The sequence below is a fragment of the Photinus pyralis genome, unplaced genomic scaffold (genome assembly GCF_008802855.1).
Source record: "Photinus pyralis isolate 1611_PpyrPB1 unplaced genomic scaffold, Ppyr1.3 Ppyr1.4_LG6, whole genome shotgun sequence".
Taxonomy (NCBI): domain Eukaryota; kingdom Metazoa; phylum Arthropoda; class Insecta; order Coleoptera; family Lampyridae; genus Photinus; species Photinus pyralis.
Window position 1 is genome coordinate 1,111,990 of NW_022170663.1, and position 18,598 is coordinate 1,130,587.

At 38.4% G+C, this 18,598-nt stretch overlaps 1 protein-coding gene across 2 annotated transcripts; it reads left to right on the forward strand.

Moving 5' to 3' along the window:
• Nucleotides 1–12,463: 12,463 nt before the first annotated feature.
• Nucleotides 12,464–17,236, forward strand: LOC116175162 (eukaryotic translation initiation factor 5B-like). Of its 2 annotated transcripts, XM_031493278.1 has the most exons (6): nt 12,464–12,479; nt 12,532–12,721; nt 14,754–14,869; nt 14,917–14,976; nt 15,026–16,155; nt 16,472–17,236. In XM_031493278.1, exons 3-6 carry the CDS (start codon nt 14,823–14,825, stop codon nt 17,080–17,082), a joined length of 1,848 nt encoding a protein of 615 aa, XP_031349138.1. In that variant the 5' UTR covers nt 12,464–12,479; nt 12,532–12,721; nt 14,754–14,822; the 3' UTR covers nt 17,083–17,236. The 2 variants fall into 2 exon arrangements, with proteins under 2 accessions (XP_031349138.1, XP_031349139.1); XM_031493279.1 differs by lacking the exons at nt 12,464–12,479; nt 12,532–12,721 and adding an exon at nt 13,767–14,015.
• The last annotated feature ends 1,362 nt before the right edge of the window (nt 17,237–18,598 follow it).

The following is an 18,598-nucleotide window of genomic DNA, read 5'->3' on the forward strand; positions in this document are numbered from 1 at the left end:
ATTAGCTATTTCCGCAACGTCCGGCGGGTGCACATACCTGCTTCATCTTCAGTTTCGTCAAAATCCATCTTAACACTTCTTCACTACGCCACAAATTGTTTGACTTAAATTTACGATTTTTCAAACAATTATGTTTTGTCATGGCAACCGGCTTACTTGATCATTTACAATTGAAACATCCAACTACGATCAGACTACATGATTTTCTGCCGTTATCTGACTAGTTTAAATTTCTAATTTCTAGAGAAGAACTTTTCACTTTCGTAGAAAAAATAGTATGAAACACGCATGCCGAAACGGTCATTGAAAAACTCGTATAATTACGTACATTTATACTCGTTTTTCAATAATACCGTTTCTGCACTTGTATTTCAATGTACTATTCCGTGCGCTAGCCTGGAAAAGGCCAGATACCATTATTTCTAATACAGATGTAAATAAGGTGATTTCAATGAAGTATAATAAAAATTTATATAATCGAGTGACAAAACTTAAAGTTATATTAGAAGTGATTTAAACATCGCCATCACTATTGATTACCACTTGAAAGTTATAATCACTATACAGGGTGGTGACTTGCGTCACGCATCATAGGGATTTCAATGTAAAATTCATAACATGCGATTATTGGCTCCCCAAATTATTTTAGAGCAAAAATGTATTAAGGTTTTTTGTAGAAAAAAAATTTTTACGTCAATAAACCGTATTAGTTTTCAATTTTTTACATAATAAAGACGGAAAATTGGAAAAATAAAACCCGCATCTTTTTCAATAATCTGCGATGCCATGGAATTTTCTAAAACAAAAAGATGTCCAGTTATCAATTAGCAGCAGTTCGAAATGGATTTTATGATCGACTTGGTTACTGTCTCGCAGTTAATGGTGACTTATTCGAACATTTATTGTAAATTATTATATTAAGAAATCGTTTTTAGTAATTTGGTCTTTCTTTATGTTGAATTCGCTGTTCTAAATATAATACTTTTTGATAGAATTTGATTTGTTTTATAGCAGACATTCCATGGCATGACGGATATTGTAGTTTTTGTATTATAAAATTCCATGGCATCACAGATTATTGAAAAAGATGCGGGGGTTATTTTTCCAATTTTCTGTCTTCATTATGTTCATTATGTCGGTTGATTGACGTAAAAAATTGTTGTCTATAAAAAACCTTAATACAGTTTTGCTCTAACATAATTTGGGGAGCCAATAATGGCATGTTATGAATGTTACATTGAAATCCCTATGATGCGCGACGCAAGGCACCACCCTGTAGAGTAATATTTAGGTGATATTTACAAGTTACTATAACCATGAATTGGCCACCTTAAAGTTTCGTAACTTTAAAGTGGGCGATAGTAGTAATTGTAACGTTTTTTGCACCTTCAAAGTCACCAAAATGTTAAACCACAATAGGGTTACTTCTGCGAGTGGAATTTACTTGGTTATAACTTTATAGACATACAATACAGTTATCGTTACTTTACTGTAGCAAATTTAGTTATTAGCACGTGAAATTCACTCAGTTAGAGTGGTGATATAAGTTTCTTTCACTATAATGCTGCTTGGGCTGTTGCGCCTTTGAACTGCTCTGTTCCAATGATGCTTCCTTCTTAACTGCTATCTCTACCAATTCTTCTAAGTTTTTCTTTGTCGGATCTTCCTCCATCATGCGATCTAACACGTTTCCTTCCACCATTCCGCTTACGAACTTGTCACTTAAAACGTGGACTAAGTTGATCCCAAACTTACAGTTTACTGCTAGCTTTTTTTAATCTGGCATACCACTCGCTCATGCTCTCTCCACTGGTTTGCTGTGCTTTATAAAATGCCCTTCGCTCATTGAAAATGGATGTCGTTTTAGAATACTGCTGCACAAGTAGCTTAGATATTTCGTCGAATGTTTTTTCATGTGGCTTATTTGGATCACACAGGTCTCGCAACGTAGTGTACACTGTATTACTCAAAGCTGTGATTAAAACAGGCACCTGTTTCTCCTCCGTGACTGTATTTGCTCTAGCCGCTCCTTGAATATAACAAAATCATCCTTTCCATCAAATTCCGGCATGGTCCCGATAACAGCCATTTTGTATACCGCGAATGATAACAACATTGTACGTAGATAGTGCTTCTCTTCTACCTTATTCTAATTAGGTATTACAAAAACTCCAAATCTCTTACTTTTTCTTGATCCTCAGCGCCAGTGTTGTGTCTCGTGAATAAGTCGAATACATATTTGTTTCTAATTGTTTATAATTTATATTATAATAAGAACACAGAGAAGTAGGTACGTGTCGCAAGGACACCGAGAGAGAGAGAGAGAGATCTTCCTTAATCTCATATACGAGGTGCGTCAAAATGCATACATTACAAATTGCATTAAATTTTCTGGTAATGGTGCATCTATAATAGCTTTAATTTTTCTTTGATCCATTTGCAACCCTACTCTAGATATTATATGACCTAAATATGCAATTTCTTTTTGAAAAAATTGGCATTTGGCTTTATTTAAGGTTAACCCTGCATTTTTAATTCTGTTTAAAACTTGATTTAAATTTTGCAAATGTATGAGATTTGTAGGGCCTGTCACCAAAATATCGTCTAAAAATACTGTAACATTATCTAAACCTTGCATTAATTTCTCCATCTCCCGTTGAAATAATCCCGGAGCAGAGGCTACTCATATGCTAAACGATTACATTCATATAAACCTTTATGTGTCGAAATAGTTAACAATTGCTTAGATTCCTCGTCCAATTCAATCTGCTGATAAGCCTGCGACATGTCTAATTTAGTAAAAGTTTGACCACCATTCAATTTTACAAATAAATCTTCCACTCTAGGAACCGGATATCTATCTACTTTTAAATATCTATTTATAGTAACCTTATAATCTCCACATAAGCTAATCTCGCCATTTGGCTTACTTACTGGTACAATGGGCGTTCCCCACTCACTACTTTCAATAGGACTCAATATACCTAAATCTACTAACTTTTCTAATTCTTTTTCTACTTTTGGTTTCAGTGCAAATGGTAAAGTTCTCCGGGATGGCATGTTTTGGCGCGGCCGTTTTGGCGCGGCCGTTTTGGCGCGACCGTTTTGGCGTGGCCGGTATGGCGCGGGCCGTTTTGGCGCGAGCCATTTTGACGCGAACCCGTTTTGGCGCGGACCGTTTTGGCGCGGACCGTTTTGGCGCGAGACCATTCCAATCATATTTAAGACAATTGTCTGTCAATTGTGAGTGGATCATTCAGAGGGAGTTCGGAAAGGATGTGGCGTAAATATAATACAATTAATAAATTCTAACGTAACGACATTCAATTAATCCCTGCGGACATTGTCATTCCGGCGATTTCCACCCCGGCTACGACCATCCCGGCAAACTAGTCTGAGGTGGGGAACATTTTTGAGTCCTGATAACAATTTATTACAGTTTCCATAGGACTGTGTAATGGGCCTGCAAATTCATATTTTACCTGAGATGGGTAACTTTTTGCGCAACCAGCTCTTTTTGTATACCAATACGCCGATTGTTTACTTTGTACTAGACTTATTTACGAGGTCCCTTAGTTATTTCTAAGAATTATTTTTGTGAGTTTGCACTTGAAACGAGAGGATTAACATTAACAGACGATCTTGTGTTCACGCGGATTGCGAACCTTTAAGCATTCACCTTTCTTATCCCAACCATTGACTAATATTTACAGCCCCAACCATCTTTAAAAAGGATTAGTTTCATGTAAATTTTCAATAACAGGTATCCACAATGAAAGGGAATATGTTACAATAGAGTTATTTAGTCGTTTTTAAGTGGTCAGTTCTAAATTTACGAATACATTTTTGGGGAGGGAGTAAAAAATTCCTTAAAATATTGAAATGTTATCTTGAGATGACAAACCTCATCTGGCTTTAGCAAAAGTACATCGTGATTCGTGCTTACAAATTATGGCTATAAATCTACAGAGTAAACGAGAGAAACCAAAATTCGCAAGTAATGGTTATTTATACGTGTTTGATAGATTAAGCGAAAAAGATGTGTCTATCGAATTCTGGAGATGCGAAAGGAAGAACGTGTGCAAAGGAAGAATTCATGTTCAAAACAATGAAATTATTAAAGAAATCCGCGGCCACAGCCACGATAGTGATGCAGCAAAAGTGGAATCTGATATCGCCGTATGTGCTGTAAAAGCAAGAGCTGTTAATACGATGGAACAACCCAGCCAAATCATAAACATATTGTAACGGAAATGCTCCAGACATGACGTCGCCTTTGGCACTCTGGAATTTTCTACGCGCGCGATTATTCGAGAATGTACTAGACTTACATTGCTTGCGTGTATAAATGGTTGCGGACCGAACATCGCGGGAGTTAGTCTACTATCGAACGAGATCGAGTACGGACGAAACATAGAGCGCGAAAAGCTGATATAAATTTCGAAGTGTGAGTGATATAAATAATCGATATAAATTGTACGGATTTTATAGTGTTTTAGTTTTGTTTAATAAATATTGATATAAATCGAACCCGAATTTATAAATCACGTTACATTGGTGTCAGAAGTGGGATTAATTAAATTAATTAAAAGTAAGATTAAATTAAGTGCTTGTGCTTGTGTATGCCTGTAACAAGATCTGCTGCCGCTAAAATGGAAGAAACGATGCTCAATTTGCTCCAGCAAATCCAAAATGGCCAACAGGTGTTGCAACAAGAAATAAAAAGCAACCAAGAGAAGTTGGAAGAAAATTCTAGAAATTTTGAAGAGAAGTTCGAGAAAATGGAAGAAAATTCTAGAAAGATTAATGAAGAAAATTCTAGAAATATTCAAGAGAAGTTCGAGAAGTTGGAAGAAAATTCTAGAAAGATTAATGAAGAAAATTCTAGAAATATTCAAGAGAAGTTGGAAGAAAATTCTAGAAATTTTGAAGAGAAGTTCGAGAAAATGGAAGAAAATTCTAGAAATATTCAAGAGAAGTTCGAGAAGTTGGAAGAAAATTCTAGAAATATTCAAGAGAAATTCGAGAAGATGGAGGAAAATTCTAGAAAGATTATCGAAGAAGTCTCTACATCAATTGAAGAAAAAGTTGAAGATAGAATTACGGAAGTTTCCAAAACATTTAAAGCAACATTCGTTGAGATTGAGCACAAGTATGAAGAGCTGCGCGAGCAATTCTTGCGACTGACTACGGAAGAGCGTACTAGTAGTGCCCCAGATGAATTACTGATGGACCGTCTTCTTGAGGTGCCACAGTCTACTCATTACAAGAAGGTCGACCCAGAAACAAATACAAGAGTAGAAGGCGACGTTCAGCAAGCCCGAGTAAAGCCACCTACTTTTGATGGTAAGATTTCTTGGACCACGTACGTTCGACAGTTTGAAGCAGCGACTGCGGCAAATAAATGGACTCTTCAAGACAAAACTACAGCCCTGATTCTTGCTCTGAGAGGAGATGCTCTGGATGTGTTGCGGACCATCCCCGAGGATCAACAGAACTTCCAACAAATAGTAGCGCGACTCGAAATGCGATATGGCGATAAACACCTTCAGCAAGTTTACTATGCCCAAGTCAAGAACCGAATGCAGAAACCTGGAGAAAGTTTGCAGGAACTTGAAGCGGACATCGCTAGACTGATTCGATTGGCATACCCTACGGCACCGGAGAGCTTTCTTGATCAACTGGCTGTACAAACATTTATCGATGCCGTTCGTGATGGAGATGCCCAGCAGGCTTTGAGACTGGCTAGGCACGACAAAATTGAGAAAGCTTTGGCCCATGCGTTAGAATTCGAAGCCGCCAAGAAAGCTAGTCATGGAAGTGCGCGAGTACGTATGGTGGAACCTCGCAGTGAGAGCTGGGTAAGAACCATCGAAGAGGAAGGTGGTTCTGAAAGTTTTGAAGAAAAGGTCAGTAAAGTAGTGGAAGAAAAGGTCAGTAAAGCAATACAGTCACTGGCAAAGAAACGTGAACCACGATGTTGGAATTGCGGCGAGATTGGACACGTTCGCCGCAACTGCCAAAAACCATTGCAGCAGTCGGAAAACTAAGAAAGGTCGACAGGAAGGGGCTATCGTCGACCTGCAGAAACAAAGCCCCGATCTTCACTGTGAACATTTCGTCGTCTGGAAAAGTTCTGAGTTTGTACATCGACGGCCGAGTTAATGGAGAAGACAGATCCTTGCCAGTAGACACAGGTGCAACAAGAACTATTGCAAGACCAGAGTTATTGAAGAATCATTCTCGGATCTCATCTTCGACCGTGCAGTTAAAAACAGCAACTGGTGAAAGAATAAAAACGCACGGAGAAATACAAATGTCTGTCACCATCGGGAAGACCACCATCAATCACCAGGCGCTAATTGCTGATATTTCTGATCAATTCATCTTGGGGATGGATCTTCTTAAGAAACTCGGAGCTGTGTTGGACGTGAAAAAGGGCGTGTTAAAGGTCGGCGATGAAGAACTCCCTTTCCATGAAGACAAAGAAGATGTTATCCGCCTGTTAACCACTCATGACGTCATTATACCCGGACTTAGTGAAAAAATTATAATGGCCACTTTAGATGGATATTGTCGCCAGGGAAGCCTACGGATAGTCGAAGCACTAAACGAAAAGGAATTTCTAGTGGCTAGGGCTCTGGTAAAAGTTCAAAATGGCGTTCCGATTCGAATTATGAATTTGAAAGATAGTCCTGTTAAGCTAAGCAAACGAACTGTAGTTGGACAGTGTGTGCCCATCTCGGCTATTCGCTCTGTAAAATCGGAAAATCTATCTAAAGGAAAGTATCCAAGAGAGCTGATAGATATGGTCCTTAAAAACACCCCAGATTTGGACAATAGACAACGACAAAAGGTGAAAAATATGCTTGTGGAATTTCGGGATGTGTTCGCGGTAAACGACCAGGACAAGGGAAAGACAAGCATAGTCACCCATAAAATAAAGACTGGCAATTCCCAACCGATTAGACAACAGCCAAGGCGACTCCCATTGGCTAAACGAGACGAAGCGGAAGAGATTATTAGAGACATGAGAAAACAAGGTGTCATCGAGCCATCGAATAGTCCTTGGTCATCACCGATAGTGCTTGTAAAGAAGAAGGATGGCTCCACAAGATTTTGCGTTGACTACCGTCTGTTAAATTCGGTCACCAAGAAAGATAGCTATCAACTGCCAAGAATAGACGACACCTTGGACACTTTATCTGGAGCCCAATGGTTTTCCACACTCGATCTAAAGAGTGGTTATTGGCAAGTGGGGATGGAATCGACAGACCGAGAGAAGACCGCGTTTTCTATAGGCTCTGGACTTTGGCAATTCACAGTAATGCCTTTCGGATTGTGTAATGCCCCCGCGACGTTTGAGAGACTTATGGAAGCAGTTCTAAGGGGACTAACGTGGCAGACATGTCTGGTATATTTGGATGATGTAATTGTCGTAGGAAAAACTTTTGAAGAACACCTAAAGAACCTGAGAGAGGTGTTTGGACGATTACGAGAGGCCAATTTAAAACTAAGTCCCAAGAAATGCTTTATGTTCCAAAAAGAAGTTAAATATTTGGGGCACATCGTATCTCGTGATGGTGTTACAGCTGACCCAGAGAAGATTATAGCGATTCAAGAGTGGCCGATTCCTGAGAACAAGCACGAGATTCGAAGTTTCCTCGGTTTGTGCACCTATTATAGACGATTCGTGAAAGGATTTGCCAACATTGCCAAACCATTAATAAAGTTGACAGAAGAGGGCAATGAGTACGAATGGAGTGAAGACTGTCAAAGAGCTTTCGAACATCTCCGGCAAGCTCTTACTAGCGCACCTATCCTTGGCTACCCCAGAAATGAAGGAAAGTTTGTGCTAGATACCGATGCCAGTAACACCGCCATTGGAGCTGTTCTCTCTCAATTGCAAGACGGACAGGAAAGAGTCATTGCCTATTTCAGCAAAGTACTGTCGAAACCCGAGAGGAATTATTGTGTGACTAGGCGAGAGCTCCTGGGTGTGGTAAAGGCATGCGAACATTTCCATAAGTACCTTTACGGCCGCAAGTTCCTGATAAGGACAGATCATGCAGCGCTAAAGTGGCTCTTGCAGTTCCGAAACCCAGAAGGACAGGTGGCAAGATGGTTAGAACGTCTTCAGGAATATGACTACGACATTGAACACAGGGCTGGAAAAGTTCACAATAATGCAGACGCTTTGTCAAGAAGACCGTGCAAGGACAACTGCACACATTGTTCTAAAATAGAAGACAAGATGGGCCATCTGCGGCGAACAACTGTAGAGAGTGAGGAATGGAAGCCAAGCGAAATCAAAACGGCCCAAGAAAACGACCCAAGTTTAAAAACTGTTCTGAATTGGATGCGCCACGGACAAAGACCAGACTGGCAAGACATTAGTGCCACAAGTCCTGAAGTAAAGAGTTATTGGGGCCAATGGAATAGCCTGACTCTGAAAGACAACCTGTTGTATAGGACCCTTGAAAGTGAAGATGGCACCGAATCGACGCTGCAATTAGTAGTACCTAGAAGCAAAGTGTCGGAAGTATTGCGAAAATTGCATGACGGCGCTTCCGGAGGACACTTTGGTATTACGAAAACGTTGCAAAGGGTACGTGAGCGATTCTATTGGGTCAACCGTAAAGAAGATGTCCGGCGATGGTGTCAAAAATGTGAGTTATGTGCTACTGGAAACGGACCAGTTTCCAAGAAGAAGGCACCCATGAGGCAGTATAACGTTGGTAGTCCGATGGAACGAGTTGCTATCGATATCGCAGGACCGTTTCCCGAGACAGATGGCGGAAATAAATATATCCTAGTCGCTATGGATTATTTCACAAAGTGGACTGAAGCTTACGCCATTCCAAACCAAGAGGCAGCAACAGTTGCAGAAGTGTTGGTAAAGGAGTTCTTTACACGTTTTGGTGTTCCTATAGAAATCCATTCAGACCAAGGAAGGAACTTTGAATCGGCTTTGTTCCAAGATGTTTGTCGATTGGTAGGAGCCAATAAAACAAGAACAACACCTTTGCATCCTCAGTCAGATGGAATGGTGGAGAGAATGAATCGAACGATGGGTAAATATCTTTCAAAAGTCGTGGCAGAACATCAGAAAAATTGGGACCAGTACCTCCACCTGTTCCTTATGGCATATCGATCAGCCGTCAACGAGACCACGGGTCAGACTCCTGCCTGCCTTATGTTGGGTCGTGAACTACGCCTTCCATGTGACCTCGAGTTTGGGCGTAAACCCCATGAAGAATATGTCGCAGGTGAAAATTATGTTGACCAACTAAAGGCGAAGATGAACGATATTCACGACTTGGCTAGAAGTCATATTCAGATTGCCAGCGATCGCATGAAAAATCAATACAACCTCCGCTCGGCCAATGAAACTTTTGAAGCTGGAGATCTGGTATGGCTGCACAATCCACAGAGACGAAGGGGTCTTTCTCCCAAGCTACAAAGACAATGGGAAGGTCCGTATGAGGTGATCAAGAAAATAAATGACGTGATATATCGTATCAGAATGAACCACCGGAAACCGAAAGTTGTCCACATTAATCGACTCGCACGATATGCCGGATCCAACAACAACGAAGAAGTTAGAGGTATTCGAGAAGAGGAACGCCGCTTTGGGATCGAGCCAAACTTTAACGATTTTATGTCAAATTACGCCCAGCGGAAGAAAGCTCGATTTGGCGTTACTCAGGAAATTTGTCAAAATATTTTTGAGCTTCCGGTTAACGTTTCCATCGCCCATTGTGTCGCCGAAGACCTTCGCATGAGTAGAGGTATAGCTTCCGTATTCCGGAAAAGATTTGGAAGAATGGACGAGTTGTTAAAGCAAAGACCACGAGTGGGTAAAGTACTGCGCTTGGAAGATAGTCAACGCTCTTTGTTCTACTTGGTTTCAAAGAAAACGTCAGAAGGCAAACCCACCTATGAAAACCTCTGGTCTGCTTTAAAAAGCTTAAAGAAACTCATGGCATACTATGACATAAATAGCTTGGCGATCCCGAAGATTGGATGTGGTTTAGATGGGTTGGACTGGAAATAGTGCGAACCATGATCGAAGTGATTTTTAGAAACACTAGCGTTCGAATTACAGTATGCTGCTTCAACCCACAGGGACGACCCTCCGCAAAACTGTGGACTGTTACTTTTTCAAGAAAGGTGTTTGTCGAGCAGGCTCTGACTGCAGATTCCGACACGAGGCATTAAAAAGTAATACTAACGCAGTTTCTGAACGAGACGTCCAGAATTAAGAAGGGGGCAGTGTAACGGAAATGCTCCAGACATGACGTCGCCTTTGGCGCTCTGGAATTTTCTACGCGCGCGATTATTGGAGAATGTACTGGACTTACATTGCTTGCGTGTATAAATGGTTGCGGACCGAACATCGCGGCAGTCTACTATCGAACGAGATCGAGTACGGACGAAACATAGAGCGCGAAAAGCTGATATAAATTGCGAAGTGTGAGTGATATAAATAATCGATATAAATTGTACGGATTTTATAGTGTTTTAGTTTTGTTTAATAAATATTGATATAAATCGAACCCGAATTTTATAAATAACGTTACAATTAATGCTAGGACCAGGAAAAAATACCGGTAGGCACGAGATCCTTACCCCATTCTCTTTCAAATGAGCCACCTATCGTCGAAGTGTATACAGTTTAATGAAAAATAGTGAAGCGTATAGAAATACATACAAATTTTGAAAGGGGCATTAGTTTTACTTTTATTCGAAGTGTTTACATACGAAACTTTTTTAATGCTTTCGTAAATAGAATTGCGCATTGTCTACATTAGAAATTTCATTGAATTCCTTCATAAATAAAACATACAGCATGCGTTAACAGTAATTTTGAAACCGGTATTAGTTTTAGTTTCATTCGTTCATATGATATTTAGTTTAACTGCTTTCATAATTAAGAAAGTTGCCATTGCGCATGCGCAAAACCAAATTTTAAAACTGGTGTTAGATTGCTTGTATACCAAGTGCCTATGTATTAAATTTCATTTAAATGCTTCAGTAAATAAGGAAGTTGGAATTGCGCATGGGCAAAACCAAATTTTGCACCTGGTGTTAGATTTGTCTTTATTCCAAATGGCTGTATATAAGATTTCATTTAAATGCTTTCATAAATAAGAAAGTTGGCATTGTGCATGCGCAAAACAACATTTTCAAAACGTCGTTAATTTTACTTATATTCGTAGTGTTTGCATATAAAGTTTCAGTTAAATGTCTTTATAAATAAAAAAGTTAGCATCGCACATGCGCTAAACCAAATTTTTGACACTGCGCGTGCGCAAAACCAAAAAATATGGGTATGCACAGAATCCTTGGACCAAACCCTTTCAAATGAGTCCTATATCGCCAAAATCGTTTCAGTAGAAGGAGTACGTGTGACGGACAGACGAACGGACGTCAAAGTGTAGCCAATAGCGATTTTTCACTTTGAGGAAAATACGCTAAGCACACCATGAATGGCTGATTAGTAATTTCTATACAAATAAGATTCCCCTGAACTGAAACTGAATTTGACCAATTCAAACATTTAAATAACCAAACCGAAAACAGTGCACAATAGTTATACCCTTTAATTAAAAATTAATACATGAACCATGAATCAAATACAAAATGTTTCATCTAGGTCTTTTATATACAGTGAATTTTTTTTTAATGCGAACATAGGAGTTTGCATGCAATGTAATTTCCCTACGTTCGATTTTCAAAAAAAAAACACCTCAATCTATTGAGTAGTTCAAATGAGTAGTAGATATATAGATGTCAGCTGTCACATTTTTAAAAATACCGCCGTCCAATTTAATTACGAAATCGGTTAGGTTATTGCTTATAATGTCAAGGAGGAAACTTCGAACATTTATTGTAATTGTTTTCGGTATTTATTTTCTTATTTTCTTCATTTATGTATTAGATCAAATTAGTAGAATACCAGGTTCACATGACCTACAAATAATTGAAGGTTGGTTCACAATGAGTTGTGGTGTCAGCGCTTGCCCTGTGAGGTCAAGTTATCGTAAGTTTAAGAAAAATTTATCCTAAAGTTGCTATGGCCTCACATGGTTTCTTTAAAAAAAATCTTACCGAGCACTTTTCATCATCAATACTATTAGAGTTGCTGTTCATAGTCACACAAGTTGCGCGATTTGGGAATGTGAACCGCGCACACCTCATAGATTGATGTGTTTTTTTTAAAAATCGAACATAGGGAAATTACATTGCATGCAAACTCCTATGTTCTTAAAAAAATTCACTGTATGTGAATAATATGTTCCCTCTGAAGTTTCCCTCCATCCGCTGCATTCACGAGTTGCATAGGTACCTATAGGTGCATATCTCGCATGCAATAGTTGTGATACCAAAGAATACTACCTAGGTATTATTTTCCTGCGGCTTGCACCGGCTATCAAGCACATGCGTTTGTTTATAGAACATGTTTATTTGTTCATGTAATTTATTCTGTTATACCATTGAATTTTCACTCAACGGTTGTACTTTTAGTACACTAACATACTTACGGAAAAGTGAACATAAATAGTGACAATAAAAACCAGTAGTGTGATATACGGAAAGAACGCATTAGGCATCACTACCCAATAGCGGCAATAACTTCATTAAATCAGTATCAAAACATCGTTTGTGATAACATTTCATTGGGAAATCGACTAAGTATTTATTAGTTCTAAATTGGGTATGTATTTTTTGCATCAATTATATTTATGAATTTCTGAACATATGATTTCGGTTGATAAAGGAAACACCAGTTTGTTAAAACAAAAACATTTCACTTTTCAATATATAGTTTCTAATCCAAAAAAAAAAGATTAGCGATTGAAATTGTAGTAGACAGATGCATTACCCTAAAGGGAAATGACTTTCTTTTTTGCCCAATGGGGCAGCTTCTATTTGATTTAGTGGCTACATTGTTGCCAACTAATAGCATATAATAGAACTTTCATTTATATTGCTGTAATGAGGTAACCCAGGAATTTTGGGTACATTTTTCTTCTGCCCCTCGATCGAAAGGGGCTCAAAAGAATTTTTTCCTTAAACGCTCATATCTCGCGTTCTACTTATCAATACAATACACCGGCACTCGGCAGCTTTCTGTTCGCCAGGCGACCTTTAAATCTTTGTGTGTAAAGAGCCTCCTCCCCGTTGATTACCAAATCTACCAAGGATTAAGTAAACATAGTTAGTTAGTATGCTACTAACTTATGACCCAACCATTTACTTAAGCTATTTCGGTTTAAAAAATGCGCTATATCTGCACAAGAGTTGTATGCATTTTTTTTGTCGTACCTACAGCAAATTTATTGCTCTTTTCAAATATCGGAAAAAATATAGGCATTGCAATTGAAAAACAAAAGTTGCATCAATTTCCGGTTATACCGGGAGTGATATCACATATAAATATATATTTAACAATTTAAATAAAAGAGATATTGACCCTCTTATCTCGAACGCACTGTAATTGAACATTTTGAAAATGTAGTTTGTTTTATTTGTTATTACTCGTAAATGGTCTGAAGCAGAGGTGCGACGAATTAAATTTTTCAGTCATAGGGAAAAATTCTCCTTCAAAAAAATTGTTATCATTCACTTTGTTGGTAGGTACTTATCTTCTTTTTATTTTTTCCTGATATTGATTAATAATTGCTGTGCGAATTAGTCATACTTGATAAGTAGGTACAATTTTGTTGATATCTTCAAAACGATTTAAGTAACAATACAAAAATATCAGTTTATTTACACAGATGAATAAGAATTTTCAAGGTCTTTTATGTTATACCTGATCATACGTTATTTGCGATTTTAAAGTAAGATCAAAATCGTCGCTAGGCATATATCCCACTCTGCTATTAAAGGTTCAGTTAAAATAAAGGTGCAACACGATATCACATCTCAGTTATTATGGGTGAATTGTATTAGATGCCTCTTGTACAATTCTTTCAAAGTCACCGTGCCGACGCCATTTCATTTTGGTAAGATATTTTAGAATATTTTTTACTACACACTACACACATAATTGTATTTGGACAAATAAAACCTTTAGAGGTTTTTTTGGTAACTCTCGTCTAATTGCTATAATTGATTTTAAGTTGAATGATTCCCTTGAGACGTCTGCTTAGATTACCTCTTTGTCACCTTCGGTCGCCTCTGCTTCAGTTGTAGAAGTAGCTGCAACGGCTTATGTCTTTGGCTCAGCCAGAAAATCGTTCTATCTCCACCTGCATACTTTACAATAACTTGAAAAGTTTTCAAGTGTGTCAATCATTGAATACATGAACTGTACGCGGAAATGTCATTGGTCATTGGGGTTTACAACTTGAAATAATTTTCTTGGCATAGGTCAGCAACTAACGTTGACATTACTCCGTGTTATTTAAGTTAATTCCTGAGTTTAATTTAAATCGGACGGATTGATAATGCTAAAATTTAAAACGTTGTATTACGATCAACCGTCTAACACCAAATTAATTAATTAATATAATTTGAATTTTTTCGCTCTGACGTGAAGGACGTCCCACCCACTTTGATATCCAAGCTCCACCTGTTCTTGCTAATATTTTATTTGGTATGTGGTACTGGTACTGTACATTGAAAAAAGACTAATAAAAAATGCAAAATTGTTTTGTAATTACCCTCATATTTACTATCAAATACATTGAAGATCGGTTAACACTAATTACCCTAAAACAAACCAATCACTGATGTTATAGGTTGCTTACTTTCGTTTTACGGGTTACGATATGAAAAGATTTCGATAATTATTTCAAGGATACTTCATCATGGATCAAGCGAAACATGACTACAAGGATGGAAGTCATACCGAAAGGTAAAAGCATTCACTTTCTATTCTTTATATATGTATGATTCTTTTAGGATTTCCCAAGTAGCGATAGAGAACATCCCCATTTCCAAAAAACATAGGGGTGGAAATAAGTAAGTTAAGATGTAGAATCACGCATATAATACTGCCAACTCTTTTTAGGACCAAGGTTCGTCATAATAAAGTAGAAAACATAGACGATAACGGCAACACCCAATTGCCAAAAATTGGTAAGGGAGCGAAGAACTGCAATTCAGGCTATGAAGAAGAAACGGGATCTACAGAAGCTATACTCACTATGCCTCAAGAAATCCGATGCCATGAGGAGTCAAACATATCCATCAATATAGAGCAAAGTCAACAAATTAACAAAAGAAGTAGGCACAAGCGAGAAGACTTCAACGCACCGAACCAAGAAAGGACAAAGGGAAAAGAGGAAAATGAAATGAATGAGACAGGTTCTTGTACAAAAACCCTACTTTCTGTACAACAAACCCTTCGGAATTGCGAAGAGACGATAGCCGTTATGCAGGAAACAGTTGAAGGACGTATACAGGCACTCGCATCTAAGCATATGGACGGTCTGAAATTAATACATGACGAAGAAAACGATCCATTTAAAAGTGCAAATAAAGTTAGGGAAATACAATTGAAAATGTTTAACGAAATACATGAGGAGCGAGAGAAGTTGAAAAGAGAAAGGGATGAACGGATTAGAAAGAAGAAAGACACTCAGCAAGCACGTATGCAGGACTGTGATAAAAAGCATAAAAGACAGGAATGGTTTTTGCAAGTTGCAAATGATACAATTACAAGGGTTGAGAAGGGAGACAAGATTACGCAAGGCCTTCTCGCTGTGCACATGGAAACGATGAGGGAAGCAAGCGTTAAAAGAAAAAATGCGGCTAGGCAGGCAAGACTGGAAGCCCGTAAGGAGAAGAAGGGGTTACAGAAAGTTGAAGCAGAACGATTTAAGAAAGGACATGGTCCTCAGTTAGTACATAAGACACAGAAGTTAACGAGTGGGGACGAAACCGTCCAGCTTCCTTTGACGCGGCATGAAGAAGAAATAAAAGACGGTAATCAATTACGTAGACAGAAGGATGCCAAGCGGGAACGATTGGCATTCCTTAGGGAGATGCGTGAGGAACTACAGGCGAGAGAGCAAACGGAAGCTGATCATAGATCACTGGCTGCAAACCCAAATCAACAAACCACTACCGAGGAGAAAGAGGAAGCAGAAGTGTCACACAAAATAGTGAAAGAAGCATGGGATGATAGTAGCGATGAAGGTAAATGCGTTTAGTAATTTTCATTATTTATCTTTAATGTTTAAGAAGAGGTTTTATACCTTTTCTTCAGTATTCTTCACATGGCAATCTTATTCCTGAACCACAGATATACGCAAAAGCATATCTGCGCCTGAATATAACTAAAACTGGCGTTTGCACTATATTTTTTATATGTACTGATGATTCTTTGAAACAGGCGCTTCCTTGGTGAATCTCATCAGTAAAAGGTTTGGTAAACATGACAGGTTCATATGAAAATTGTTGTGATTATATATCAAAATTCATAATTGATTTTTACAACATTTTTTAACTATAGATGAAGATGATGAAGATCTCGCTCCTAATATGTGCAGTGAAGCTGGTACTTCGTCGCAAGTTACTACATCAGGGAATAAAAGGATTGTTCGCACACAAACAAGCAACTTTATTGATTATTGCAACAGAGCTTCAAGAAGATCACCCATAAAGTGTGATGCGTGCGGTTATGAGAACCACGATTTCGTTGGTTGTAAATTTAAGGGTTACACTTGCACTATATGTAACAAGATAGGACATACTGCTAAAGCGTGTAGATTTCATACGTGTAAGGCATGCGGTAAAGAAAGACACTGGTTCTCCGTATGTGTCCATAACGCTGCCACTTGCATAATATGTAATAAGGTAGGACATATCGCTGATGCTTGTACATTTAATAAATGTCTGGCATGCGGTAATGAAAAACATAATTCTAAATGTGTTCACAAGAAGTCCAAATGTTCAATATGTAATAAAGTAGGCCATATTGATGAAGCATGTAGATATAATATGTGTAGAGCATGCGGTCAGGAAAACCATTACTTATTTAAATGTATTTACAAGACCTACACTTGTAGAGAATGTAAAAGGCTGGGACATATTGCTCAAGCTTGTAGATCGAAACTTGTATAGATCGAACAGTTGTTCGATCAGTATGCAAACAGATAGGCCATATGGCTAATACTTGGTCTTATAAGAGTAATATAGAAACTAAGGGCCCAAATATGCTAATGTAGTTAGAATATGTCTATATTATACATAACTAGTAAAATTGTCTACTAATTAACTCAAATCTATTTAATTTGCTTTCCTCTAATGCTCTAAATCTTCTGACAATTATCTTTCATATAGCTGTAAAGTTCCACCTTGTATATACAACTTACGAGGAAGCACACATTTTTTAGAGCTCGTAACTAAAAAATCCCATTTTTTTCTAATGATATGAACGATATGAACGATGAACGATATCGTCACTAGGTAAACCACATTTTGAACCGAGTGTCAGATTTGCTTTTTTTCCAAGTGCATATGTATCAAATTTAATTTAAATGCTTCCATAAATAAGAAAGTTAATACTGCGCATGCGTAAAACCAAATTTGCTTTTATTCCAAATGCCTATAAGTATCAAATTTCATTTAAATACCTTCATAAATAAAAAAGTTTGCAATTCGATTCATATATTATCGAAACTGCCTCTAGCGCATTTCCACAAAAAAATTCACTATTAAGGTCTCTCTCTACCCACTACAACGTATCATAACATAACCGTAACAGGAACGTGCCAGACAAAAAAAAATTTGTTTGCATGGCATAGTATGGGACTGTGCTCACTAGACCGTTTAGTCACCGACCAGCACTGTAATGTGCCATGCACGGAGCGTCGACGAATATTTTGACGGTGCCGATACGCTCCGTGCATGGCACGCGAAGGTCCCAAACCGGTGCGTGCAGGCGCAGAAATTATGAACATATGGAAGTACATATGACATTTTTTTTCGTCATCGACTAGGTCTAAATAATGCTCAGTCTTCTCCCTCGACTTTTCGTTTCGCACCCTCTTCCTGACGCGTTTGTTTAAGGCGCGTATACACGGGTCGATTCCAATCGAGCGACTGCGGTCGAACGACTTTAGTTGAAAATGAAAAATAGATCGATCGCGTTTACATGGTTCAATTTAGTTGATCGATAACTTCAGCTTGCAAGCCACTTTTTCGTGCCTGATTATTCCTATACAGCTCTAGTTTGGGATTCCATAATATCTCATAATTTTGATAAATATCTAAGAACTTGCTCATATCAGCGTCTGTCCACTTTTCACCCATATTGACGAATGACGAGTATTATGGAAAATGTAATTTTTTTAATTATACGGACACTTCACTAGCATCAGGACGTGACCGTCGTACTTGTTATTGGTCTTGTACAAACACAAATTGTGTCGCCGGCTCGCCGCACGATCAGCTAATTCTTGTCGACCGCAGTTGTTTACACATTCGACCACGGGCAGTTGATATGCATTCCACCGTGATCGAACCGAAAAAGTAGACAGGGTTTCTACTTTGATCGAATCGCAATACTGCATCGAACGGCTAAATCGAAATTCGGTTTACACATTCAACTTGTTTTCAATTTACGTTCGATTCAATG